The sequence below is a fragment of the Necator americanus genome, chromosome IV (assembly GCF_031761385.1).
Source record: "Necator americanus strain Aroian chromosome IV, whole genome shotgun sequence".
NCBI lineage: Eukaryota > Metazoa > Nematoda > Chromadorea > Rhabditida > Ancylostomatidae > Necator > Necator americanus.
The window spans coordinates 20,487,230-20,515,154 of record NC_087374.1 but is presented as its reverse complement, the minus strand read 5'-3'; the positions used below and the strand labels follow the sequence as shown (position 1 = coordinate 20,515,154).

The following is a 27,925-nucleotide window of genomic DNA, read 5'->3' as shown; positions in this document are numbered from 1 at the left end:
CTCAGCTATCGCTTATTTTGGACTTTTGAAAGGACAGTACTCTTCAGTTCCAGCTTATGTTGTAACTACTGTGCCTCTATCCTTATTGCGTTGGAACCTAGTTGACTTGGACCCAATCATCTCACCACATCTCTGGGCAGAGTAGGCCACGCCTTCGCGGACACTCGCTTTTTTCTGCTCTGGAAACACTTATGGTTAGTACTACGACTCCGCCTAGCTTCCTGGTCACGGTAGGATAAAGCTGCAATACTGTTGTTGTACTGATGTACGAAAAAAGAAGAAAACAGACTTGGTACATCCACTCTTGAAGAACGAGAATGTAGCGCGAGATGAAAGTGACAAAAATCAATAGGTGGAGACGGCCACGTGCCGACGCTGACGTCGCTATGACGTTATCATAAGTATTGATCTTTTCGTTGCTTTAGAGTGCGGAGACACCACTATGTATTTCTGCTATTGACAACGTAACCGAAGGCCACGATAAAGAAAATCTAGGAAAGAACTTGTGATTTCATCTCAAGCTGCACAGATTGGAAAGTGTTGTACCATCGACCACGACCGCGTGAACATGTCGAACAGAATCTTCCGGCTTCGCAGATTGAACTCGTGCTTATAGGAACTCTTGTGATTTCAACGTTTCTATTTCAATTTCATGTTTCATGACCATAAAAGGATAAAGGATAAAGTTTCTGGCGTTAATCAATCCGCTTGGGATGCACCCCCACGTTCACTTCAATTCGGAATCGTTTGAGGTTTACGAACGTGTAACTGGCCTGTACAATGACTTGCTGTGGCTAGCCGATGTGTGAAGTCAGTGTTTTTATCCTCCTAGACGAGTCTGGTTTTTCTTTTTTCTTGACCCGGGGGGGGGGGGGGGGATGAAAGGCTTGGTGAGCACTAGGGCGGATTCGAACCTCCGATCGATCGTTCAGGAAGCGCAACCTCTAACCGCTACACTACACTTTCTCCGATTTTTTTTCCCAGTTTCCAAAAATGTTTGCGATATTATTCACTACAAGTGGATTTTCGAATCCACATTTTCACGGAGCTTGCCTTCGTTCCGAACATCCCACCGCTCCTCTGAAAACCTTAATTCACAATCTTTTCATTTTAGGGATGCAATGGATCCCCTTCATTTGGTGATATCTTTACGTTCATCAAAGAGTCGGATCTCCAAAGATATTTTCCTCATTTAAAAGCGTACTTTCGGAAATGAAATATCGGCCATTCACAGCTTCTGATTTGGTATTGGTAGTTTTGGACGTTTTAATTGTTTGGTTATTCAACTTTGTTTAATCTAACATTTACAAAATACACATACAACCCATAAAAGTGCAATTTGAAATACAAATTCTCGAGATCAGCGGATGAGAATAAAAATAGTGCAGCGCTGCTCTAAATTTGTTTCTAAAATCCTTTTCTAACGGACTAATCCACTGGGGACGGATTTTGAGATGTTAAGAGAGCTGTACATAAGGATCAGGAACATATTATGAGCAAAACTAGAATGACCAGTAAACAAATAACTGAGATGCGCAATGCACATAGTTCGGTTGATACCTATGAAAATTCTAAGCCTTGACCCTATTTGGTTGTGGCTGCTCGACCACTGGTCGTGGTGGCGCTGCCCGGAAATATGGTTGATCGAACGTCGGTTGAGGGGAATTAGAAAAAGTTAATGATGCGGTGCTCACTCTGTACAGTGAATGTGGCTCCAGTTCTTGCCTCATCAAAGCGATTAACACAAGTTCAGTGTTGTACACAGCTGCAAATACAGTTATTTAGAAGAATAATCACGGATGATTTCAACAGATGAGTGTAGAAGTGTTCAAGGTGTTTAAACAAAGGAATTTTGTGCTAATACAGAATGTTTGTGCACCAAGAAATGTAACATTACAACAAAACTCCAAATAAATACGAGACGAAGAATAGTCGTGCGAGGAAGAACTCACGGAAATTGCATTCGAGGAGGTATTGCACCATACGAAGATCGCATTCACAACTGACCACAATATATGGAGCATCCGTATCAATACATCGTGCTGAAAAAAAAAGAAATTTTTACATACGACCGCGTATTGAGCCACACAGAAATTTTCAACGGAAAGTTGTACTTTCCGTAAAATTTACGGAAATACATTGTAGGAGCGCACCTATATCAACAGGCGCAGGCCGGTCTTCGTGAACGATTCCTCCAGCAAGTCGAATCAACTTCGTCAATATTGCCCGACTCGGTTCAACCGAAGGAGTGATGTAGAATTGAATGTCCTGAACTTATGCAATTAGTAGAGAAGATGCTCACAGCAAGAAGATGAAAGTTAGCGAAGTGGTCATTCCGAAAGAAAACAAGGAATGAGACAGCCCATAAACTAAAACCCATCACTAAAAAGAAAAAAAAAAACGGACTTCAAACACTTTCCTATGCCTGGCTCTGACCACGCTGCGTTTGCAATTGTAACCAAGATGCTTCTCTTGGTCTTCATCATGTAAAAAATAATCGAGGGTGTCTAAAGAATACAGCATAGACAATCATAATTCATGACAGTTTTAAGTTTTAAAGGGAAAAGAAATGAGGTCAAAAAAGAGAAAACGTACCCATCCATTGTTGATACTCATACCCATGAACTATCCAGTATGGATCCACGATATTTCTTCCAAGACAAATCGCTTCCATGAGTTTTTCCGTTCGTCGTCCACTCGTTGTGACAAGATGTGTGCACTCGGAAATTTCTTCACAGGTGCGTCCTCCGAGATAACGCAATTTCTAGAATTTCATGCATCAGTAGTTTGTACTGTTTTCTGTATTTCTGTATTGTTGTTAGTGTGTGCATTTAAAAGATAGTTGGGGTAAGGGGGAGGCACTCAACGTTGCTCTAATCGAACTGCACCCGAGCTGCACTTAGGGCCCAAAAGTCGCTCCTAGAGCACAAAGCCATTCTTAACTGTCAAAACTAGAAAAGCTATCTTTCATGCTATTTTCAGTTCTTCCTCTTATTGTTGAAAGTACTACATAATACGACATGATGTAGATATTCACTGACCACAATGCAACTCAATTAGTTTCTGGGCGTGGCTTTTTGGTTGTAAGTCTCTCTTACATGAAATGATATGATTATGATACTTATAACTTCACCTTCATTGGTACTGTGTGCTCATCTGTTTGCTGTGGTAATAAACCTTCACTGAACCACCTATTTATTCACTGGTATGATCCTAAGAGTCTGCACACACATTGTTCTTGTGCATGAGCAAAATTAAAGCCTTACCTCCCATGTCAAAGAGTGATATCTTCGGCTTCTGGAGAAAGCGAATAGCTAATTAACAAAGAGCACATAACTCAAACTTAAGACCTGCAATCAATTGATTCGTGCCACTTGTAGGAACTCTCGATCCCTTGCAAAGCATCCGGAGCTAAATCTGTGAAGTACATGAAAAATTCCCCAGTTGTGGGGAATCTTGTACACAGTGCCTGGAGCTTAGTCTCTGATTAAACACAACAGAGCAAATTTTCGAAAGTGTAGCCAATAAAAATATATGGCTTTCCATTGCCACAGAATACCAATCGTGTTGAGCACATCAGCGCTCAAAAATCTTGTCTCCAGATACAAGGAGTACACAACAAAAGCTGATTATCTCACTGTAGACGAGGAAAACTATGAAAAAATGTAGGTCAGCAGTTACACTCTTACAGAGCGTTATCAGGCAAATTAAAGAAGGCAGAGGAAATCTGCAGAAATGATACGAGGTAAAGGACGACTACAAAAACTGCCAGAATAAGTCTGAAAAGAGAAATCCGCTGTCCAAGAGATGAAAACCAAAATTCAGATGAGGTAGAAACCCAAGATACGCAAGATGATGGCGGCGGACAAAATAACAACCATAATGAGAGTGAACCGAGCACTTCACAATTGGGGCTGCTAAACATAGTCGATTCGGAACAGAATCAAACGGAACAATTCCGTCTCAAATCCACTAAACTTCGTCAGGCATCCTGCTGAAATTTCACGGAGATGCCGCAGAGTTCGCCGACTACTGGGCGATTTTTGAGACACTCGTTCACAAAAGCAAGTAGGTAGGTGTTATAGTGAAAATCTTGCTACTCAAGGAAAGCTTGAGGGGTACAGCTCATGCCGCACCAGAAGCATAAAACCGATTTTAGAGAACTACGTCTGGACCATAAAAACGTCACAGGAAACATACTGCAATAAAACTAGAAATAAATCTCAAATACTGCAAAAATTGGTAAGTATAAGACCAGCAAACAACTCAGCAGGTAGTTGCTCAACAGTTTACGATCAAATCTAAGCTTTCATCAATAAAATAAAATCAGCAGGGTATGATGCGCGAAATACCTCTGACCCCATATGGTGCGAAACCATAGTAGCAAAATTCTCACAGCGTGTCCATAAAACTTACATTGATATAAGCAATCTAGCAACAAACAATCAAGGACCTTCTGGCGCAGGAGTGTTGGATCGGGGGATGGATGTAAAAGCGGTGACAACGGTTGCGAAAAGTTGTCACCACATAGGTTTTTTTCTTGGTTCAAACGAAGACATAGAGTTTACGACAAGAGCTCAGAGTGCGCCAACTTGCATGCTTCTGCTGTCTGTGCGAGCACCTGTTATCCCATTTGGTGCGAAGTAATCATAGCATAATACCCATAGGACATCATGAAACCTGTTCTGATATCTAGTCAAGCAATCCAGCAACAAACAAGCACCTTCTGGCGCAGATAAAGAAAGAGGTTGGCGCAAGAAGGTTTATTGAATGCAGACTTTGTCACTCAATAGCTAATAAAGTGACTACTTCAAAAGAGTTGTATATCAATCAGCAACCTCCATTTAGATGAGTGGTGCATATTTTGTCACAAGGGTCATCATCACCCGCGTTGTGCAGAGCAGTGAGTAACCAGAATAGTCGACGCAAAATAAAGAAAACAACAGACGCTTTTATGCTTTAAAAAGGAAACAAAGCAACAGAAAAATCAGGTGCTAGCATGGAAGCTAAGTCAAAGAAATGTAAATGGTCAGAATAACACAAGATGATACACGCACCAAATCGTGACCAGAAAAATCCACCAAATCACAACTACGGAATAAAAGTAACGTCGAATATTAGTGAAACGAGTACGGAAAAATTACTCTCTGGCACAGAATTAATATCTAACCCATCTCAGTTAGTTCTCATGACATGTGAAGGGAGCATTTGCATTTGGAATTGCAATAAGAGAGAATTTGAGAAGGTGCTCTTCGATTCTAGAGCCAAAAAAAAAACAGTGATTGAAGATTCATTAGATAAACGTTTTGGTTTACCTTGAGAGAACTGAAATATGCAGTGTCCGGAATTTGTAGACATATTGAGTACTGTAGGCGATGCGGATAATGCGCTCTGTCGCAAGCTGGTCAATGCTGTAATATTCCCTTTAAGGGCGGAGCTATCTAACACGAGAGGCGGAGAAGTCTCGCGGCTGGACTCATAAGAGCCCAAGCCTGGAGCACACGAGGAGCACCTAAGCCACTGGATACCTGCAGACCGAGGACCGATCAGGGACGCATGGTACGATGACACCAAGAACCGCTTCGCTAGCCTGAGCCTCTTGAGGATGCTCCCGATGAGGGCGAAACCCAGGTCATCTGCTAGAGGTAAGGCTTCTCCTTGTATGGGTTGAGAGCTGCTTCCACTGCACGACGCTTACTGTACTTCAAAAGTAACATGGTACGTAGAATTGGTATGGACCTTGGTGAAATGATAAACATGAAAATCCAGACTACACCTGCGATCACAAATGGGTTTTCGAGCGTCAACCTAACTTCCACATATTTTAGTAGACTACTGTTGTGATCTAGTAACTGGTCATTCTCAGCTCACAAAGACCCTCCCTGGTCTTCATATCGCAAAAACCGTATTCTAACTTGCTATGTACGGAAAAGGCGTGGTTCATGTAGAGAACAAAATAGAGAAGACTGACTGGAAAGTCTATACACGAAAACAGCGGACAAGAGATTCTGAGAAAGTGTTCGAACTCGAAGGTCTTGGAATATCAATCAGCACAGGTGTGCTAAAAGGATGACGTTATCTAAAAATAGCTTGACGAATGTTCAGAGAGGGTTTCATTCCAACAACTACGAATGAGTGCTCCATTTCCTTTGAAAGAAATCATTTGTAAACTAGAGAATAATTACTTTGTAGGTATAAGACGGCTGGAATTTTTGCAACAAGCTCTCCACGACAACTTCGAATAGCAGAAATGATGCGAAAAAGTGATCAAAACATCGCAATCCAACTAAGGAGGCGCGGACCACCAAACTGGGTCTATGTTTCCGTTGCCTGAAACCAGCGCACGGAGACAACGGAGGAGACGCATGGAGACGGAGGTGAAGTGTGGGAATTGAGTGCCAGAAAAGGCCCCAACAGCCTGCGAAGCGCCTCCCACAGGACTTAGAACACCAACAACAACGTCAACACCGCTAATCAACGTCATCGCCAATCAACATCATCGCACCTCCAACTAACGCCGCTGGCAGCTAGCCACCACCAACGACGCTATAAGCCACCTTTAACGTCAGCCAGTCACCAACCAACGGCAACCACCAGCGTCATTAGACCACCAAAGCCGCCCGCCGAGGTAAAGAGGAAAACCGAAACACGGCGATAAAAGTGCTGATTGATCAATAAATTGCTTGTATGTCAGAATTAATATGCATACTTATTTCTGTTTCTCCTACTAGGGTAGTATCATCTTAGCGAAATGCAATAAAAAAGTAACCCCAAAATTCCACACTGGATAAAGAAATAGTTCCAATGAGGATATTCAGCCTGCATCCGATCAATGTACCGTCCACTTCGTTAATTTGTGCCACTTTCTTGGAACTAGTAGGGTATCATCGACCCCGATGATGCCGTCCAAAAGTGCGGCAGACAACGCTCTGGCCACTCATTCAGTCGATCACATTACTTGTTCTGTTTACTTGCGTTTATGCAATAAATATATTTGACTTAACCATCGTCTCAGTCTGTTCAATTAGGGTATTAAAAACCCTAATTCTCTAGTCACCCACTATATAGTCTGTTTACCTATTAGCATGGACGTAGGCGACACAACGTAGAGGTAGGATGCGGAATTCGTGGAAGCTTCAGGTACAACTAGGATGTGGAACTTCCGTTCAATAAAATCAAATTGAATTAAGCTAACACCACTATCGGGCTGATAAAGATAACATCGAGACTAGTCAAACTGTCCTGTTCCAAAGTCTCCTTATTTTTCACTAGGGAGATGAAACTCAAGATCTACCACATAACAAGATGCTGGCAAATGGGCTCTTGCATTTAGGTGCAGTAGAATTAAGCAAGACGAAATAGTGCCTGAGTTCAAAAGATCTTCTTCATACCCAGGATACTCAATTTGTGGTGGTATAGCATGTGGTTGCGTCCTACTATTTCCAGCAAGTACGTTTCTGAGAAATGCCCATATTCCGAAGTAATCCCAGACTGTCTACGAAGTAGTGAGTTGCATGGAATGACAACCAGTAATTTAAGTATTTAGATGTTATCTTCAGTTCTATAATAAAAGAAAATTGGAATCATCATCTTAGCGATAATGATCACCTACTGTGACCTCACTGCAACTCAAGTAACTACTTATAGGCGTGGCCCACTGTTGCAACTCTTGGTTGATTCGAATAGAGCGTATACTCTGCCTTCGTTGGTGACGTGTGGTCTTCTGTTTGCTGCAATAAACACTCAACTGAACCACCCAGTTATTAGATCGTTACGGAGCAAGAGTTTCTGCACATATATAATAACGTTAGCAGGTGGCCGTAGAGTCCCGAAAAGGCTGCGAGCAGAGTCCAAAACGAAGCCGCTAGGAAATGAAGCCCGTGCCGTGAACTCTGCTGGTGGCCAGAGGTGTCTCGTACGTTCGCACAGCCACGGAAGTGAAAGTGCGTTTCAACATGAGCACCACAGGAACGTGATTGGTACAGGTGGTATTACTGACAATCGAAGGCTGCGAAACCAAACCGGAGTGACACGGGGCCGAACGCACCCATACAGAGGCTGAGGAAACGAGGGAAGTGAGCGCCGTCCAAAGCCACATGTGGCTGTCCTCTCATATTTAGACATTGTATTGTAGGTTTTAAAAGCAGGGTATCAAGAAATAGGCGTAGTACGGAAACCCCACAGTGATCCACAATCACAACCCGTTGAGTTCTGATTGTGGATCACTGTGCCCAGAATGGCTCCGCTCAACCTCCTTAATCGTCGCAAAAACGGCGTCGAAGACGACAGTTTCCATTAACAAGTAAGTTTGAACGCACAACCACTGTGCATCCACGAGGTAGTAGTCGAAGACTCCTCACCACCCTATTCAAGTAAAACCAATGAATAGTTTGCTGAGAGCGTGTACAAGGAGACGTGTTCTAATGTAGGAGAAGTTCCGCGGATCCACGCTGCGTTCCGTTATCCACAACGCGAACTCTGGGTTTCCTGGGGTTCCCGTATTACGTCAACTCTGTAATGCGCTACCTTTAGCGGCAAACGTTACCCGTTATATTGCATCAGAATTGGTGCTTAGTAGAAAGAGGTGAACGAACACCACAACTCTTTGCGTTTGTGCATGGAATAAATATAATACATCAAATAGAAGGAATAGAAAAAGAAAATCCGGTAGAAACATAATTTAAAAAAAGCAAATAACCTGAGTTAACACGTGTTTGTTATCCTCATCGATGCCACAAAACGCAATCACATAAACTGAATGGCTTCCACTAGCCTTTCTACGTTCTTCCACCCTGGTGGCAATTTCAGCCTCAGTCGGAGGAGCTGACTGGGCTCTGAAACGAATAATGTTTGGAACTGTCACATAAGACTTTTCAAGCAAAAGGAATGGAGAACAGCTATTTCCCACTTTCCCTATTAACTTTCTCACTATTTAGCGATAAAACTGGCTACAGGAATAGAATAGAGCTTAACAAAAAATAAACAATTCAAACAGAGGAACAAACAAAAAGGATTAAAAAAGAGGGAAAAACAAGAGCAATGATGTAATGAATGGAACTTACCGCAATTTCTTGTTTGGAAACAATCCTTCATCGTTCTCAACTGCACGTTTTGTATCAAAAGAATGTCGCCACCGCTCAGGCGATACAACAAGAGGAACTTTCCATGCAACTTAAGAAAATGTTTAATGTTTAGTTCACAAGCAAGAGAGAAATACAGGTATAACAGTCACGGAGGAGTTGTTTGAATTGATCACTCATCATTTCGAGAGCATATGGACCAGGCGAGACGCCTTCACAAGGCTGACCCAACTAAAATGGAAAAGAGCATAAAGTTATGCTTTTAACTGAAAATCTACGAGAAATATTCATGAACCTGATATCGCTGATCATCCAACTCTACCCGCTGTCCTGCATAGCTGTCTGCCAACCACTGATAATTAACAACTTGAATATCCCAATCTCGCGCCTTTTTAACCTTTTCTACTCCAGCTCTAGAACAATTTATCGAAAATTCACGAAGCTAGTTAAAATGTGAATGCAAAAAAAAGAACTCGTTCGAAAAAAGGGAACTGATCCCAGAGATTATAGGAAACTATTTGAAAATGCGGTAAACACCAACGTTTTACAGATGAGAAGATTGTTATTGCTGCTAAGATATGGCGTGAATTTTGCTCCCATCGTTTCTACCATGAACTTCATAGCAGCTCTTTCACTTTCATCAAAACCAGAAAAAGACACGAGCTTAAAAATGCTTATATTATTTTAGAAGAGATAACCAGAGGAAAAAATTCCTAGGGGAAGAAGAAACCTTATGAAGAAGAGACAAAAGGAAGCACGTGAAGGAAGCGAATATGTGTATTAATAATGAAAACAAAACAACCGCGTGAGAATTAGACAAAAGTGGAACAAAAACCTTTCCAAGTAATGGACGACAGCCATCGATAAAAACCGATGGCAAATGGGCGTGTCTCCACGGTACAGCCATCTGTTTTTTCATCAAGACATCCACTAGCCACTGCATCGTAACTAACCGTTTTCGATCTTTTAAAGCCTGAAAATCACAAAATCTTTAGGTTAACACAATCTTGGTCGTCGTGATGCGGTCTGTAAACAGATTAGATTACGACAGTCCTAGGCTGGTGAAGAGACCTCACTAATCCTCGACCGCTCGCTCGTGGACGCTGCGGGTGCACAAGATTCGTCGAGCTGGAACTGTTTTCCACGCCGTTTTTTCAGAACGATAAGGAAGAGATTATGCAGAATCACGGTGGATTCCGTAATCTACAACTCGATCTCTAGCTTTTCTTGCGGATTCACTTACCAAGTCTGATTCGTGGTATGCTGCATTTGAAGGCAGCATGTCGCGAAATTGATGTGGTACAGAAAATGAAAGAACGTTTTCAGAGAGAACGTAGAGTTCAGATTGTAGATTACGAAAACGAGCGTGGGTCCGCTTAATTTCCCCATCATTTAAGAAAAAACCGCGTGAAAACCGCTTAGGTTCCTGCGAATTACGCTAGGACGCACAGCGTTGCACACGCTCCGGTGTCAGCCAGCAGCCCATTCTTCGATTTGTCGGGACCGGGTGCCGTACGATTTCATACCGACATGATAGCATGTCAGACTTCGGAAGGGAGCATCTTTAGAATGCCATGTCCGTCTTCCCTCAGATGGTGAGGAGGCAAGTGGACATGGTTGTCACAGAGATCAGAGTAAAAGTCGTACATGACTTTCTTCATTTCCCTTCTCTATGCAATGGTTGTTCCCTTCGGGTTCCGGAGAGCAGTCATCCTCGCCTTGCGACTGGCGAAGTCTCGACGGGCATAGGGGATGCTTCTTCCCGACCCTGCAGCTTCAGCCAGCACTTCTGCTCTTCTCTCATCAAGGTCTTCTTTTGTCACCTCTCTGTAAGGCCTTGCGAGCTCGGACGTGAGTTCTTGGTTCCCTGCGGCTCGTGCTGCTCCACACTGGTCTATCAGCTCAAGAGTTTCAAGAGACAGGCGTCTCTCGGTGGTTTTAAAACTCTCAGCCTTCTTCGTTTCGCCGATGTTGTCCACTGCGGAATCTTCCCAAAAGCCGGCTAACGTAGCGAAGATATCCCAGCTAATGATAGATCTGGGATTTCGTTCTCTGAACTTGGCGGCTTTTTCTCCTTGTGAAAGAAAATCTTCCTCAAAGGAGGCGATGGTTCGATCCCGTATAGAACTTTGGTACAACAGCGACGTCCTTCACGCAGAACCTTTTACTGGCGATTATGTGGACTATTTCACTACGGTACCCTCCACCGGGTGACTCCCATGCCCAGCGTAGAGAGGAGGGCTTCTGGAATTGCGAGTTCCCATGGATGGTCTTAGTCGTCATGATGAACTCGGAGAGCCTCTCCCCCTAGTCATTCCATTGTAGGCCGTGGGTACAGATGCGGAGTTCCTCAGGTGTTCTTCTCGGGCCAATTTTGGCATTCTTCACCAATTATGACCTTGTAGAAGGTATGGTCTTCTCTGTAGAACTTCTCCAAGTCCATATAGAAAGCTTCGATTTCTTTTTCTTCGTTGGTTGATGTTGGAGCATAAACGACGAAGATAGTCAAAGCTGGTGTTGAACAACATCTTCTCATCCGCAGATATCCGACGCGTGCCGCAAGTTATTCGAAGTCAGTGCTCTTTGCCATACTCGTGTTGACAAAGACACCAACTCCGCCAATTTCTCTACTGTCGCATACTCCTGAGAACAATGTTTCAGAGACAGCGAGAGGAGTCATCTCGTCTCGGTCAGTCCGATGACGCCGTACTTAATCTTCATGGTTTGCATAATCAGATCTTCGATTGCCACTTCCGATACAAGCATACATGCGTTATAAGTACAGATCGTCATCCTAGTCCTTTTGCGTTTCGGTAGCCTATATGACTCCTGCAACCCCTTCTTTCCTGGCGCTATCGTACCAGGCTTTCCTCCGGAATCAGGAGACTCTTTTCTATTACTGTGTTTTGCGTAAAAATTTTAAAACCCATGGGCAGGTTGCAAGCCTCTAGTCCGATGAGTTTCTGGGAGAACTTCCGTTCTCACGGAGTGGACATGTGGAGCTTATTTGTTGGAGGCGACTCCAAACCTCCCTCCCTCCCTTGCACCTCCCAGTCACTTGATTGCAGGCTTTTGGCCGGACCGACGTGCTGGATACAAGGATGTCATGAGTCGGTCCTGGCTCAGCATAAACAGGGAGTCCATCCCCTGAATCCATGTGCGTCTTTGGGCAAGCACAAGGTCGCTTTGGGTCTGCGGTTGGCCTCCTATCCGCCATCTGAGAATGCGCAACGTAGCCTCGCGACTAACCGGCTGTGATCTCTCTAGTGAGGGAGATACGTGGTGTGGTGAGGTCACTAGCATAAATAGCAGCTATAAATAGCAGTAGAGTTTCAGCGTGATACACAAGCATTCTTCTCCGCTACTCATCATCTTCGCGCTCTTGTCGTGGATCCAAAACACCACCAGAGCTTTGTGCGCTGCAAAATTTGGCGTGCCTGATTTCTTTCGCTCCAATATCGTGATCCTTGTATTAAAATCGTTGTCACTGGGACACCAGACGAGTTCCTTTTGTAATCCAGGTGTTCTCTCACTTGATCGTATAGAGATCTAGTAACCTCTCGTGTGTATTCGTTGCCGCATTGCTTGCAGAAAATCAGATAATCAATACAGGAACTCATATGACCACTTTCCTTGTTATCCGGACATGCGTTGGACTCCGGTATAGTGCAAATACTGTCATATATGCGATTGCGGATAAGCCTTGGCTTAAGGCTGCTAAGGAGTGCTCTACGCTCTACAGCCTAATAGTTCTGCATCCGTCTTTTACCGTCACCGCTGAATGGAAGCGATAACCTCATCGGAAACAAACGATATAGAAAGAGGCAGATTTGTTTAGGGTTTGTGCTCTTTTTCTCACTCACTTTGGCCTATGGTTGTTATTAACCGCCATTGACCTAGGAATCTCGACTGACTCTTGTTCTTCCCCTGTTGCAGTTCAAAGGTGGTCTCTGTACAAAAAATAGTTCGTACTACTGGCCTCCTAACATGTGTGGGGTGAGCAGAAAAAAACAAAAGAAAACACGCTCTGGTTCCCTCAACACCTTCCTCATTGGTTTTATTTGAAGAGGCTGCTAAGGAGAGCTATTTGATTTTCGACCGCTTGGTCGTGTATGTGGCGGATGCACAAAGGTGACGCGTCTACCTCGAAGTAACAAACGCTATTCTTCAGGACGACTAGGAGGAATTGAGCTTATTCGTATCCGAACGTTATAAGTGCCCACAGAGATGAAAACTGACATCGTCAGTTTTGTGATAAGCTGCTTCTAAGACATTGCACGGATTTACTAATTCGTTTACAAAAAGTACCCCCTAGGAATGTCTAAATCCCAAAATAGATCAATTTGTTATTTTAAATACGTTACTTGGCAAGTGGGAAAGTTGTAGATCTAGATGAGGTTTAGGGTTGCGCATAAAAATATTATCGGACTCTTGAGGTACAATAGCTTGGTCGAGAATAAAGTCCCTGAGTAAAGTCAAAGCTTGAGCTTTGAAACGGCTTTGAAACCTCAATAATCTAATGCATTCAAAACAAAACAAGACAGTGGTGGCTTTCAGATAACAAATAATACAGCTACTTATATTGATTCTGAACATTGCCCATGTTCGACTGTCTTTGAATCTTGAAAATTTAATTGATTTTCTTGTGCTGTAACCAAGATTGGTATTGATCGTCTTTATTAAACAACAGCTAACGTTTCGGCGTTATCGCCTTTGTCAGAGCCCGGAAAAATCAAAGGCATTAGTGATTTATCCTCTCAAGCGCTCATCGCCCTAGAGAAAGCATCCAAACGGTAGGCAAACTCAAACAGCAACACATTGTCTAGTGCTTACCTTATTAGCTAGACTTGGTAACGCAAGAGACCACCACGTACCACAACTACGAGTCACAAGGGTTTTATACAGGAACCTCACGGCCCGCCCCGTAGATCAAAACCCGCATAGGTCTTGATATGGAGATAGCTCGTTTGTGATAGCAATGCACTCATCCTTTTTGTTCATTTTCTGATTCTGATTCTGAAGAGGCTGGAAAAGTTGCTGATACGCTTGAGCAATCCTAAAACAATTCAAATAACAGCACCTCCACTTCATAGAAGATAAAGTGTTTGGGATTCACCAATTCATTTGGGTTGCGTCCAGCTTCAATCAGAATAGTTTGAGGTTTATAAACACGTATGCAATCTACACGATGAATTGCGGAGATCAGCCGGTCTGTCAAGTCATGTTTTTTTTCTTGCAGTCACGTATGGTAATGCTTTTCGACACAGAAGGATGCAGTGCTCGGTTGGGCTAGAGTAATTTCCAACCACCGACCGTGCAGCTGATCCCTTATCACTCCGCTACACCAGCCCATGTCTCATACACGCTCATAAAAATGTGCTTCCCAAGAGATGTGTGACAGTTTTTGGCCCGATAAAAAGGAACAAATCGTAACAAAACAAATTGAACATAGTAAGAGTGATGCCAAGATATGAAGAGGAAATATTCACCAGGTGGGCATGTTGTGTTTTTATAGACTTCACAACGACATGAGTTATCGCTACGGATCGGTCAGCATAAGTCTTCGCTCCGAATTCTATGTCTCCGCCATGCATTCTGACCGCTAGAGTAATATTTGGCAGATCAAGCTTGTCGGTGAACATCTTTTCCACGTCGAACATATGCAAAACGCAACCAGCCAAGCAAACTTGCGGATGAACTGGAACGAAAACTCGTCCTTATTAGATCAACGATTTTGAGAACTAAGACCTTGAAGATGGTAAGAAACCCAAGCTATAATCCTCACCATTCATAAGAACATTGGGCTCATAAGTGAAGAATTGGCTTGTAATCGTAGGTTGTTGAGGTGTCGGAACCACCCGTATTGACTGTGTAACAACTTCTAGAAATGTATATTGAATCAGGCGAGATAACGACACAGAAATCAGCTGATCTTCAAAGGACGAATCTAGAACAAACTTACCATTCCTCATGGTAGCTTGTGGTGTCATTGGCGCTTGTGTGGGGGACACCAATAGAGGCGATCTCATGCCGGAGGTGTAGTGCTGAGACGGAGTTGGGTGTGGAAATCGCGATCCTGAAAGTCCACTGTATCGACAGAAATCCTGTGTGCACACTTTTTGCATTCGTAAGCTCTATTCGTATTTATTTGCTGTTTGTCCACGCGAATTCGTCCAGTAGTCAATTTTTTCTCTTATTCTCTCTGAATATGTCAAATCATTTGAAGCATCAGTAACTGCAGCTGACGCAGTGCAAGTTGTCCGTTGCAGTCCTTGTCTTAATACTTGTCTTAATACTTAATACTAGCGGTGCTTATCACAGGAGTCGGAACTGACACAGCGGAAACGTCTGACCTAAGGTTATGCCGGGAAAGCAATGAACTCTGTTCCTTCATCAAGTGTGACATGAATGCTACTAGTTGTTTCTTCTTCATTCAATCCCTACTTGAAGCCGCATTATGAACAGCTGCATTAGCTAAGACAAAGATATGGATGAAGGTGCTTCACTTTTTCACATGGTTGTAAAATCAAGGGATGGAGTTAGGTACTGCCCATGTTCGACTGTCTTTGAATCTCGGCATGTTGAAACGTAGTTTTAACTGATTTCCTTGAGCTGTGGCCAAGATTGGTATCGATCTTTATTAAACAGCGGCTAACGTTTCGGCGATATCGCCTTCGTCAGAGCCTGGAAAACTCAAAGCCATTAGTGACCTATCCCCTCAAGCGCCTCATCACCCTACAGAAAGCACCCAAACGATAAGCAAACTCAAACAGCAACACATAGGCTAGTACTTACCTCATTAGCTAGACTTGTTAACTCAGCAGACCACCACGTACCACAACTACGAGTCACAAAGGTTTTATATAGGGACCTCACGGCCCGCCCCGTAGATCAAAACCCGCATAAGTCTTGATACGGGGATAACTCGTTTGTGATCGCAATGCACTCATCCTTCTTGTTCATTTTTGGACTTTTGGCGGTTATCCAAAAGGCCTCTAGCGTTCTACGTGCTGTGATTTCGGACTCGTAGGATAATATACGAACTTCTACCTCTACTTCGGAGTTTGGATGACATATTCTACGGTGTGCTCCAAGTGGGGTGAAGGTTTTTGATTATATAAAAATTTGATATATATAAAAACCTTTGTGACTCGTAGTTGTGGTACGTGGTGGTCTGCTGAGTTAACAAGTCTAGCTAATGAGGTAAGTACTAGCCTATGTGTTGCTGTTTGAGTTTGCTTACCGTTTGGGTGCTTTCTGTAGGGTGATGAGGCGCTTGAGGGGATAGGTCACTAATGGCTTTGAGTTTTCCAGGCTCTGACGAAGGCGATATCGCCGAAACGTTAGCCGCTGTTTAATAAAGATCGATACCAATCTTGGCTACAGCTCAAGGAGTTAGGTACCTCACCACTGCGAAATATACGTGTAGCTTTGCACGGCAGGGATGGTCGAAGATGGGCCTAATCGGACATCTTGTATAATACTTGTGAAACTGAACCGATCAAGTCTTATGCCGTTATTTTTGTATTAGAATCTGAATGTTGCTTGTGCGTTCTATATATCACTTCTAAGGAACGAACTTGAACTCAGGCAAAGAAGGTATGATTTAATACTTGCACTACATCCCCATCGATAGGACCAAATCAACAGATGAATGTTTTTTTTACCTTGTTTGTTTTTCTTACTCAGCTTTTTCTTAATGTTCTAGTTGCAGTTTTGAAGTGAAAGGAAATTGTCATATTTTTTTTTGCTCGCAGTCTATTCACAAATCTTCTAGAGCACTGCTTGCTTAATAATAAATCTTTTTCTTTCTATATTTTAGTAATTTTTCACACACACAATTCCCTGAAAGGGCTGTTCACAACTCACTGTGTAGCAAATTGTGCCGAAACTCTGTAAAGCAGAAACTCTGGTAAAGTGAGCGACTTTCTTGGAGAACGGCAATGAACGCAATGTCAACGGAAAGAGAATGAAAGGCGAAATGTAGTTGGAGTGAACCAGAGATTCCGAACTGTTCAAGAAGAGTGCCTTTCGCTCATTTAAATATGCAGGTTTTTTTTGGACGTTGAAAATAAATAAATACGCACCCACAAATTCATTAGCATTCTTCTTTACACATTCAAGAACACACCAGAAAGTCGCCGAGAAGTGAAAACTCTTTTTTTGCCGGAAAGTGCTCCAGAGACCAGCCAAACAGGAGATGAATAAAGATGTGATATGGGCGTTCACAAAGAGAACTGTCGTCACTAATAAAAACGCACGTTTAGTATACCATTGCATGACATATGTTGCTCAGCTATATAAAGAAGGAACAGAAAGGCTTGTGGTACACGCAAATTTGGTGCAACTACATTTTACAAATGTAACAACCGTTCAACCACTATTTTATTCTTTGCTGCTTTCAGCTGCGAAAAAGGCGTAAAAGCAATCACAGAATCGGTTCAATTCGATTAGCGTTTGCGTCCACTGACAATGGTATTTTGATTGCTACCTGCGAAAGAATAATATCAGATATTGTATTCCTTAATAGTCTGGAACTTTCGCTGATTAAAGCCAACGTAGAATAAATTATAGTGAAATGACACAAGCACTTCCATACATGATTGATGAGGGTTTGAAGCGAAATTCTTCAGTCATATTCGTATTGGTTACCGCGAAGAACCGCGGGAACAAAAACATTTCTTTGCCTTTTTAATGCCTGTAATATTTTTTGAGGACAAAACGAACCTTTCAACAACATTTTTATGTTTTTTTACAGAGTCGTCCAATAGAAAAGAAGATAACAAATTAGTTCTAAAAAAATAATGTAGGGAAAGAATTTAGAGACAAGCAGCAGAAAATACTAGACCGAAAAATTACGTGAATATGTGGTATTAAGTATGAAAAACTTCATACTTAAACCTTCCGCTCCGATCCGTAAAATAAAAGTCTTACAAAATAAAAAGGATAGTTCCTCTCACAGTGACTGGGAAAGTAAAACCTGGCAGTGATATTGTTGTGCCAGAAGTGTTCTCTGGTCTCATCAAAGAAATTTATGTAACGGACTCACCGCTAAGAGTGTACTGAGGTTGAGGAATCTGAGGAGTGTGCGGTTGTTGTGCTGAGTATACTAAAAAAGTAATGTAAGAGGAAGAATGTTCGAGATTCATCTATCCCTACAAATTTGGATATATGATCCAGAGTGTGCGTACGAAACGTATCGTAGAGAAAAGTTACTCGCCCCTGTGCCAATCTGAACCTTTCTATCAACCTAATGAATCCAGTAATGAGTGGCAAACTACGAAGGAAAACGATGACTGAGAGCGCTTTTCGATAAGTAGGTAAACAAGCGGCCAGCTGGCTTGGGTTCCAATAAAAGACCTAATAAAGCGGCACGAAATAACCACATCCAATCCACAATATTTCCAGCGACATGAACTGCTTTATTACGTCCATTACCGCAGTCAGTGGCGTTTATTCTTCAACTGTAAACAACTGTAAACAAAAAAAAGTACAGTTTTCAACTGTAAACAAAGAAAACGTACCGATGAACGTAACCGTAAAGTCAATTTGTAATCCGACCGTAATGATTAAAGTCGCAGCGAACGAAATTCAGTTCTAATTTAGCTCTGGTGAAGCAAAACCTTTTATGTGCACTAAATTATGTATCACCACAGCTAGAGAATTACGGAACATGAGAAAAGCTGAACTCAAGTAACTCGGTAAAATGCAAGTTCAAGATAGGAAATCAAAGTGTTGAATGCAGAGCTGAAACTATACTCGGGAGAAAGCGTACTTCAATAGTTATCAAAAATCACTGAAAATTCCAGAAAATGTGGAACTCAGCACCGAGAAAACGGCAATACTTGTCGATGTCGGCTACCAACCCTACTAATAACCTCAGCACATCCATAATTCAAAATTAGTTCATGAATGTTTGTAGCCTGATCTTTTCGAGCTCCCGAAGAAAATCGGGAAATATAGCATAGCTCTGTCAACAATGTGTCAACAATGTGTTTCTGTCAGCTATCGCTAATAGCTTCGTGTTCGCCGTATTGTTAGTCTGCAATGAGTGTTATGGTTTTAGTAACCATCAGCTGGATAAATATGGTACTCATTACATCACTACACCACTCATTCATTATGAGTTTGATTAGACATCGCTCAGGTGTAAACGAACACTCCCAAGACAAATTTATATTAATGGGTAAAAAGTCAGACTCTGGTATGACAAGTTTTGCTAATGTGCTAACATCCGGTAATACATTCTTTCTCATTGGACAGATAAACTTACGTGCAATCAAATGTCAAAGGCCGCAGATTCAAAAATATATAAAATAACGAAGTAAGCTAATTGGGAGATATCCAAAACCACCAGAGCAAGAAAAACCAATCAGTTTTCGAGAATTCATAGTAGAACATTTGTGTCTGCTTTCAAGTAGATCACCATGCTGGTACGATAATCGCTTCGTCCGTTTTTTTTTGGAATGTATGACTTGCAGTGTATTCAAGTCGTAGAAAATCTATGCTCAGTCAAAGCAGAAAAGCATAAATGTGTAACTTAGACATATTATGCTGTTCACCATCTACACGTGTACTCTTCCAGGATACCGCAGAGATAATTCCCGAATAAAGCGACAAAACATGAAAACAAGAGGGTGGAGGTGGAATTCAAGAAGATCAGAAACAAATATAGTCTACAGCTAGCTATCGATTGCGTAATAAGGTAAATAACTAAAAAGAACAGATACATACACAAAAAAACAAATGAAAATCTATTGTTTTTACAATTCAAATACACGAAAAAGTCATAGATTCTGGGAAGAAAATTCATACAAGCAATTCAATAAATTCAGATAAAGTTCGTAGTTGTTCTATAGAACTTACTTTCAAATCGAAGACATGCGCTGCAATACGAACTCAATCAATCCTAAACATATGTAAAAGGATAAAGAATAAAATAATAAAGGGCTGGGGGGTGGGGTGCAGGGTGCAGCCGAGGTGATCTAGTCAGTGTTTTTATATTTCCAGACAAATCTGATATTAATTTATCGACTTTGGAGGGATGAAAGGCTTGGTTGGTACTAGGACGGTTTCGAACCATCGACGATGTAACCACAGCGGACCCATTGCACCAAATCCGCCACAAGCATACGTATAGTACTAAAGTGCATAGAGTAAAGGTTGAAGAAAAAACATTCAAATCACGGTGAGTTGTTAAGAGCTCGCCACTCTGAATTGCAACTTCAGAGCGGCGAGCTCTTGGCAACACATGCGCTGAAGATGTCGCCCAGAGATTCAATTTTATCCCGACGGCAACTGCATAACCATGTATCAGTAATGGCTTATGTGCACATGGTAACACCTTTTCTTCTCGTTCACAAGGATGCAAGTAAAACAACAACAACAACAACAAGCAGACAATCCTCAATTATGGTTGAATGAAAAGGGGGATAAACTTCAGGGAGATTCCCTACGTGCAATTTTAGAGGAAATGCAATGACTTGGAATTCTTTTCTTTTCCAGACTAATATTTACAAGGAAATAGTAAGGAACCGGATCAAGGAACCTGCTGGAGAAACGATTCAAAAGAAGTAAAACTTCTCAATACTGCAGTCCCAATATCATCTATCATGAGCTTCTGGCCAAGCGCACACCTGCACCTTGTTTTCAACACTTCACATTGTAATTTTCCTGATCAAAAAGAAGGGACCCGAGAAAAGCGGAAACCAGCGCAAACGCTGGACTTCTTGATGGGTAAAGACATTACTGGAGAAACAGACAGCACGCGGGCGGATAATGCATAATTAAAACCTCCAGCATCACTAACGGCAACAGAATATTCTGCGAACGTATCGCCCAAAACGGCGCATAAAAATACATCGCGTCTGCTGGGAGTGCTTAACAGAAGATTGTCCTTGTACCTAAATCCAGAGAGGATTAACAAAACGCAGCCGGAGGAAATCCATTCTAAGTGACACAAGCGAGAAAACTACTGCAACGAAGCGCTCGAGCAGTAGAGAAGGCTTTCTTGCGAAATAAACAACTAACCAGTTTTAAAAATCCACCTGTTTGTATCCTCAATTTAATGCCTTACTACAAGTTCATGCTATAAATATTACAATATGAACTAATATATTACTTCTCTTATAAGTTTGTTATCTAAGGCTTCTCACCCTCTTGTGTTGGATAAAGATTACTTTCCCTGACAATGAATATTCAATTTCTTAAAGTACCTTCGCTGAAAACACAGGAGACAAGTACGAGCGCGCTTCATGCAACAAGCAGAGCGAGGAAATTAGTACACTAATGAGGCAAAGTTGAGCTAGCAGCTGCAGCGCCGAGCTTTATGCTCTAACGCTTGAAATGTGCCCCTCACAGATTAAAGTCGAAATTAAACACGGCACACTGATTACAAACGCGATAATATGAGAAACAAGGCAACGCTAAAATTCCAAACCCTAAGTGTCATGAGATTTGGTTTTGCGGGCAGAAAAATCAGCTTCTACAGCTTCTTACTCGTCCTCAGGTTATTTTAACGAATGCAGCTACTACCGTATTGAAGTTGTTATTCTCAAGATGGAGTTCTGAACTGGTGTTTCGATGAAGGCTCATGACAGCAAGTATCACGAAAAGAAAAGCAAGGAAAAGTGAATTAATCGAACTCCCTCCACTGACCACTACGCCACCCATAGGACGAATTGAAGCGGGGCTTAAAAGTTTGAACCTGACAGAATTCGGAAAACTGAATAGTGGACTAGAGTGACTACAGAGGAACAAAAGCTTGAAGAAGAATTAGATTGAGAAAACTTGTACTCCTAAGAAAGATAGCGCATTCTATTTTTGTATGAATTTTTCAGCGCTCGGAAGACGACATTAATTTCGTGAGTACTTTTTTTATTGTTTTACGACACCATTTTACCAGGTCGCTTGATTCGGGTATATGCCCCGCGTAAGAGTATGCCGCATCGAGCTAGCGCTGTTTGAAAGTCGCTTTGTCGCTTGATTGGTTTAATAGCTACAAAATAATTCGTGCAGAACACCGCTCCATAAACTATGGCTTTCTCGTTATTGGCAAGCTTTTGATCGCAATATCCTATCAGCATAGATTTGCCTTCTAGTGCTGTCGTTGTAAAGGATGATCAGGTGTTTTTGCTGCGTCAGTAGGATGATGAGATTGTGCAGAATATGGTAGTCTTGTTGGTTCAGTGTTGCAGAACCGAATTCATCATGACATTTGTGGCCCTACTTCACCGCTCCTACATTCCGGTCAGGTGTCCCGCAGATATATTCGTGTCTTCCAACAAGGCCTCAGCGGTTTCCTAATTGACCAACTCCCAGAACTCTTCAGTGTGACTCGAGCCCTTAGGAGTATAAACGGGGAAGCCAGTGAAGCCGTCACCTCGTTAATCAATGGCAATGACTGTATTCATAAGTCGGTCGCTAAAGCGCCCCACCAATATGATTATGGCCATGAATCGTCAAGAGAGAGTTACGCCTACTTGGTTGTTGGTGGTTGCACTGCCGTTCTGGATGACGCCGGTCGATATCCAATGTTTTCTGCTGTATTAGCAGGCCATTCCATCTCCTGCGCAGCGCAGAAGCTAATTCTGCGCTTGTTGTGATGCCACTGGTAGCCTACTCAAGGATCCCGACAGTGTGTCACGTTCCATGCTGTGATGTTGGTCATCAGCAAGGACAGCAAGGCACGCCTACTTGACATGTGAATGCCCCACCCTTATGCCAAACATGGGGACTTTTGCATAACTCCAACAGTCACCGGCATGTAAGTCAAGCGTGTCGCAGTATTCTCTCTTCCATTTTACCTTACTTAACTTACCTATAAGGGCGGTTGTGGTGTAGTGGTTACAGGTTCCGCTTCCTGCACGATCGATCGGAGGTTCGAATCCCTTTAGTGCTCGCCAAGCCTTTCATTTCTCCGGCGTCGATAAATTAGTACCAGACTTGTCTGGAAGGATAAAAACACTGACCTGATACATCGGCTAGCCACCGCAATTCATTGTATAGGCCAGTTAGTAAATCTCAAACGATTCTGAATTTAAGTGAACGCATCCCAACCGGATTGATTGACGCCAGTGACTTTAGACTTCTAGACTACTTACCTTTCGTGTTAAATCACTCGGAAGTAGAAGTAACAAAAGAAAGCTTGAACTAATAGGAAAGGGAAATTACGAATTAATGAAACGCTAAATCGTCTTCGAAATCCTATAAAAAAGTCACAATCAGTGCGTTGCATTTTCATACAAAAAAATATATATTATCTAAAATATATATTATTTTTAAAAGAAAGGTGAGAACTTGTCTAAAATGAATGCTTGAAGTAAAAAAAAAATTAAAAAAAAGAAAACAAATGATTCGGAGACAGTGACAGTTTTCAGTTTGTGGCGCTATGTCATCAAATATGACGAAAAAGGGAGGAGCGCGGAGCTGTTTCACCGTGGCAAACAATGAGAGGAAGCTGCTTGCAGACCTTCTGCGGCACGTAGTTTTCGGGGAGCTCGTGCGACATCAAAGGTCAAGCAGCATTCGATGCCGAGCCCGTTCAAGTAAAACCAGTGAAAATAAAAATAAAACCGGCCGTTGACTGGAACCACTAGAACGCGCACATAGGGGAGCGCTCTAACGTACCTCGTGGGAACTAAGCCCACGACGTTTTTTTTACGACGGTTAGATGAGCGGAAACGCCCCGGATCCCTATCCCTAGCTTTTTCCGCGGATTCTCTCACACCGTCAGATCTGCGGTACGTTGCCTGTAGAGATCAACGATGGGAAGTGCGTAACATCTTTCTGATGCCATTTTTCAAGAAGAAATCTTAAGCTCGTCACGCAAATTGAACAATAGAGTACCATCGTACCTATAATGCAAACCGTGGTTCAAAACTCACCATTCAACTCAACACCACGCATCATGTTGTTCAGCATTTCAGGGCTGGGTATCTTAATCAGTTCCTCGTCCTCAACGACGTGCTGAGCGGACAATTTGCACGGTCGAGTTCGGCGCCCTTGAGGAATAAGTCGAGGTGTATCCTGTTTGGAATCAGTGGAGTCCGCTCTGTCTTCGAGAAATGAGGACGAGTCGTACAGGTGAGGCGCGTTTGAGACTCCAATGATGTGTTCATGTTGAGCCTCGACCACCTCGTACGTGCTAAGGACTCGAGGTGACGGCCGGTCGCCGATGTTGCTGTCCACACATATTTGTCGTGAACAGTTGGAGTGCATCTAAAGCTATTTGGATGAAATGAGTTGAAGAGAGAAGGGGACTACGAGAAAAAATAATTTGGAAGAACGATTAAAGTAACTTTGACTTTTGATCTAAGACCTGATCTCGCTTTTGGATGTCGTCATTTGAACATACACATTACCTCATTAGTACAGAATCAGAAGATAATGAGCACTTCAAAAAACGTCAACTTAAAAGAATCACTTCAGACAGATAAGCAATTATTCAAATAAAGAGTGAGCGCACAGTGGTGAAGAGGAGCAGGAAGTTGTCATCAGAACTAGAATGTAGACCTAATCATGATATCTTTTTAAATCTACATAGAAGGAAATGAAGGCGGAGAGAGTTGAATAGCAGTCATTATGCATTAACCGCTGAATGGCAAATCATAATATATGGGAAACTTATTAGTCACAAAAAAGGGAGTGCATCACAGCAATGATCAGATCTGTACTGATAGATAGTATATGTTAGGGTGTTCGGAAAGTGTCTGAAGAAAAATTCGCAGTAGCGCAGGTTTTTTTGAGATGTTCTGGAAGTTCCCATTTTAAATATATTATATAAGGACACTACCGCTTGTGTACACATAACATATCTGGCTCTCTCTTCCTTGCCTATTTCATCCTATAATAGCCGAACATTCCATCCATATTCGACACGTACTCCTTTACGAGTTCGAATCTGGCCACCCCGCTACTGAAGCCCATCGAAACTTAAGTCAAGTATTCGGCACTGAAGCCCCTTCTGAGCGGTCTGTGCGCGCCTGGTTCCAGCGCTTCAAAGCCGGAAACAAGAAACTCGAAGATGAGCCTCGCTGTGGTCGACCGACTGCAATATCGTTCGACGAACTGAAGAATCTGGCGGAGCAACAGTCATATGAAGGTGTGCGGTATTTTGCTGCCAGTCTTGGCTGTTCGCTGTCCACCGTGAGCAATGGACTGTGACCTTCCGAAATGGTGAAAAAAGCTCGGTCAGTGGCTCCCACGTGGATTGAGCGACGGCAACCGCCATAGACGCCTGGACATCTGCACTCAGCTGCTCTCCAAAAGCCGCAGATTCGACTGGCTAGACACTATTGTCACTAGAGATGAAAAATGGGTCCTCTACTTCAACCATACTCACAAAAGTGCGTGGTGCGCTGGCGATGAAATGCCGGATCCTTTCGTGAAAGGTGAAATCCATGAGAATAAGGTCATGCTGAGCCTTTGGTGGGGAGTTCATGAAATCCACCGTTTCGAACTGCCGCCGGACAACACGACAGTTGCTGCCGAATTCTACTGCGCTCAACTGCAAAGACTGGCCGACAAGATCCGCAAAGAGCACCCGAAGCTCGACAACGTTCGCCTGCTGCACGATAACGCGCGCCCTCACATCGCGAAGAAGACTTCCCAGAGAATTCTAGAGCTCGGATTGGAGGTTCTACCGCACCCACCGTACAGCACGGTCCTGGCCCCGAGTGACTACCACCCTTCCGATCGCTTCAGCATCACTTGGAAGAGAAGCGCTACAATGATCGTGACCACCTCGAAAATGACCTACGGGCATGCTTCGCCTCCAAGTCGCCGGAGTTCTACGCCAAATGATCGTGATCGTGTGAGACGTTGGCAGAAGGTTGTCGATGTTGATAGAGATTATTTCGTCGAATAATAAAATGTTGTTAAAAAGTTGTATTGTTTTGAAATTTTGTCGTATTTCGGCAGATACTTTCCGAACACCCTAATATTTCTTATAGCTTTCGCTGCGTATTGAGAAAGATCATACTTCGATTAACTAATCCCATTATGTCACTGTGATAGTTCTCTCCGTAAATGAAAAAAAAAATAGCTGTTGATGAGATTACCAAGGAGAAATTTTATAACCAATCATCTCAGCGCCCTTTGAAAACGGGTAGCAACAGTTGTTACCAGATAAAAAAGATCGAATTTCTGAAGAGAGACAGAGTTTACACCAAACACTTCCATGAATGAGAAAATAATGGATTTTCCGAAGAAAATTTGATGCAATGTATCTCACTTCTGACAGGTTTCATGCGTGGGTTTTTCGCGAATAGAGGGATGGGAATGCTTTTCAGTGAAAGTAATCTCAGTACATCTAAAAAGCAGTTCAGCTGTGTTTAAAAAAAGATGAAGATGGAAGAAAAACGAGCGATGGTTTGTAGAATGGAGTTCGAATGCAGGAAGAGACGCATGGAATACAGCCAATGAGTTCCATTCAGTGAACAAAGGTATGTACAGTCGAGAGGAGTGGAGAGGGTGGGGGTGGACAGACAACGCTATGCTGTGCATGCTAGGACTCGCAAGCAATATAATCCCAATCATTATAGCGAGGTGATATTATAGGAAGTACATATCCCTTTACAATCTAACCCGTGGGCACAGTTTAAATGAGCGGCGTTAGAGAAACAGAAATAGGGGAACAAGCAGAAGCAAGCAGTACTCAAGAGGAGGTAGACAGATTAGCGGTGGTGAAGCAGTGAAGGTCACCACCATTCACCATTCTCAAACGTAAAGGTTAAATGCGATTTCACTGTTAATCTCATTACATCGTGAACACAAAGCAACAGGCAAAAATAACAATTAGTGACACCAACTATTGAAAGAGTTTGTAAGGAGTCCTCGGTGTCGATAAGAAAAGCCACATAGTTAATGTGTGGAAAATTTTCAGACGCATGAGAGAGACGGTTCGTTTGCTAACGCCATTTATGCATGAAGCAAATTTACTCAGATCTAGATTGAAAAAAGAAACTTTACGTGAGAAATAATCAATTAGTGGTTTCCCGTTTAGTGTGCAAATGATATGGAACCATGAGTAATCAAAAATGTCTTTGAAAAGAAGTATCCGAAAAAAAAACACTAAGATAATGTCCTTAACATTTATCAAGCATTTTTTTAGCAGCAGATTTTGCCAACAACCGAAGGGAACAAGCACCAGTAGTAAATTTCTAGATTTCGCGCCTACAAAAGGCTATTAGACGGCACAAAGCCGGCGAGACTACCTCAATACAACATGTGTAGTGTAAATATCCTGTTTCTACATGAATAAGAACACCTCATTCAAATAAAGAAACTTCCAAAGAAAACAATCTTCATAAGAGCCAAACTTCAGATTTAAGAGGCACAGATTTTTAGAGGGTTGTTTTTCGGCGAAACGTCATTCAAAGCTTGCTACTGCCCGACAAAATCCTTGCGCATCGAATCGCACTGCTGCTCGCAAACAATTCCCGAGAGATGTTATTTACTCCAATGGAGCCTAATAAAAGGGAAATAAATGAAAACAATGCAACAGAAGCAGGCTGGTTGGACAAAAAACAGCCTTTCTTTAAACTTCAGCAAAACTACTACAGAAGGCGAACAATAAGAACAGAAGGCCGACGCAGCTGCCATAGTTTTTTTTCCTAGAAGAAGAGAAACAACGAGACTGCGAATAGTAACTCCTGTAATTCCACGTTTCAAACAAATACACAAATACGGTTTGGTGGTGACAGAAAATATGAAAGAAAGAAAGCTGAATGAAGAAAATGAGGAAAGCTGAGAATATGAAAATATTCACTTCTCGTGTGCTTTCATAAACTGAACGGTCCATAACAAGCCTTGACTAGATTGTTATGTAATCCGGCCCAATCGTC

The 27,925-nt window shown here is 42.5% G+C and overlaps 2 protein-coding genes across 3 annotated transcripts; one reads left to right on the top strand and one right to left on the bottom strand.

Annotated features, from left to right (window-relative positions):
• Positions 1 to 1,571: 1,571 nt before the first annotated feature.
• On the bottom strand, positions 1,572 to 27,882 carry RB195_002090 (uncharacterized protein; the record flags this gene model as incomplete). Of its 2 annotated transcripts, XM_064199173.1 has the most annotated exons (17): positions 1,572 to 1,765; positions 1,953 to 2,042; positions 2,154 to 2,268; positions 2,407 to 2,507; positions 2,596 to 2,764; positions 8,699 to 8,834; positions 9,063 to 9,171; positions 9,233 to 9,311; positions 9,376 to 9,493; positions 9,622 to 9,743; positions 9,916 to 10,053; positions 14,570 to 14,778; positions 14,866 to 14,961; positions 15,043 to 15,156; positions 18,130 to 18,189; positions 23,966 to 24,299; positions 27,850 to 27,882. In XM_064199173.1, the coding sequence occupies 17 exons, from the start codon at positions 27,880 to 27,882 to the stop codon at positions 1,572 to 1,574; spliced, it is 2,217 nt and encodes a 738-aa protein (XP_064055054.1). The 2 variants fall into 2 exon arrangements, with proteins under 2 accessions (XP_064055054.1, XP_064055056.1); XM_064199174.1 differs by lacking the exon at positions 27,850 to 27,882.
• RB195_002091 (uncharacterized protein) lies at positions 25,450 to 25,947 on the top strand (the record flags this gene model as incomplete). Its single annotated transcript, XM_064199175.1, has 1 exon — positions 25,450 to 25,947. One exon carries the CDS (start codon positions 25,450 to 25,452, stop codon positions 25,945 to 25,947), a length of 498 nt encoding a protein of 165 aa, XP_064055055.1.
• Positions 27,883 to 27,925: the final 43 nt, after the last annotated feature.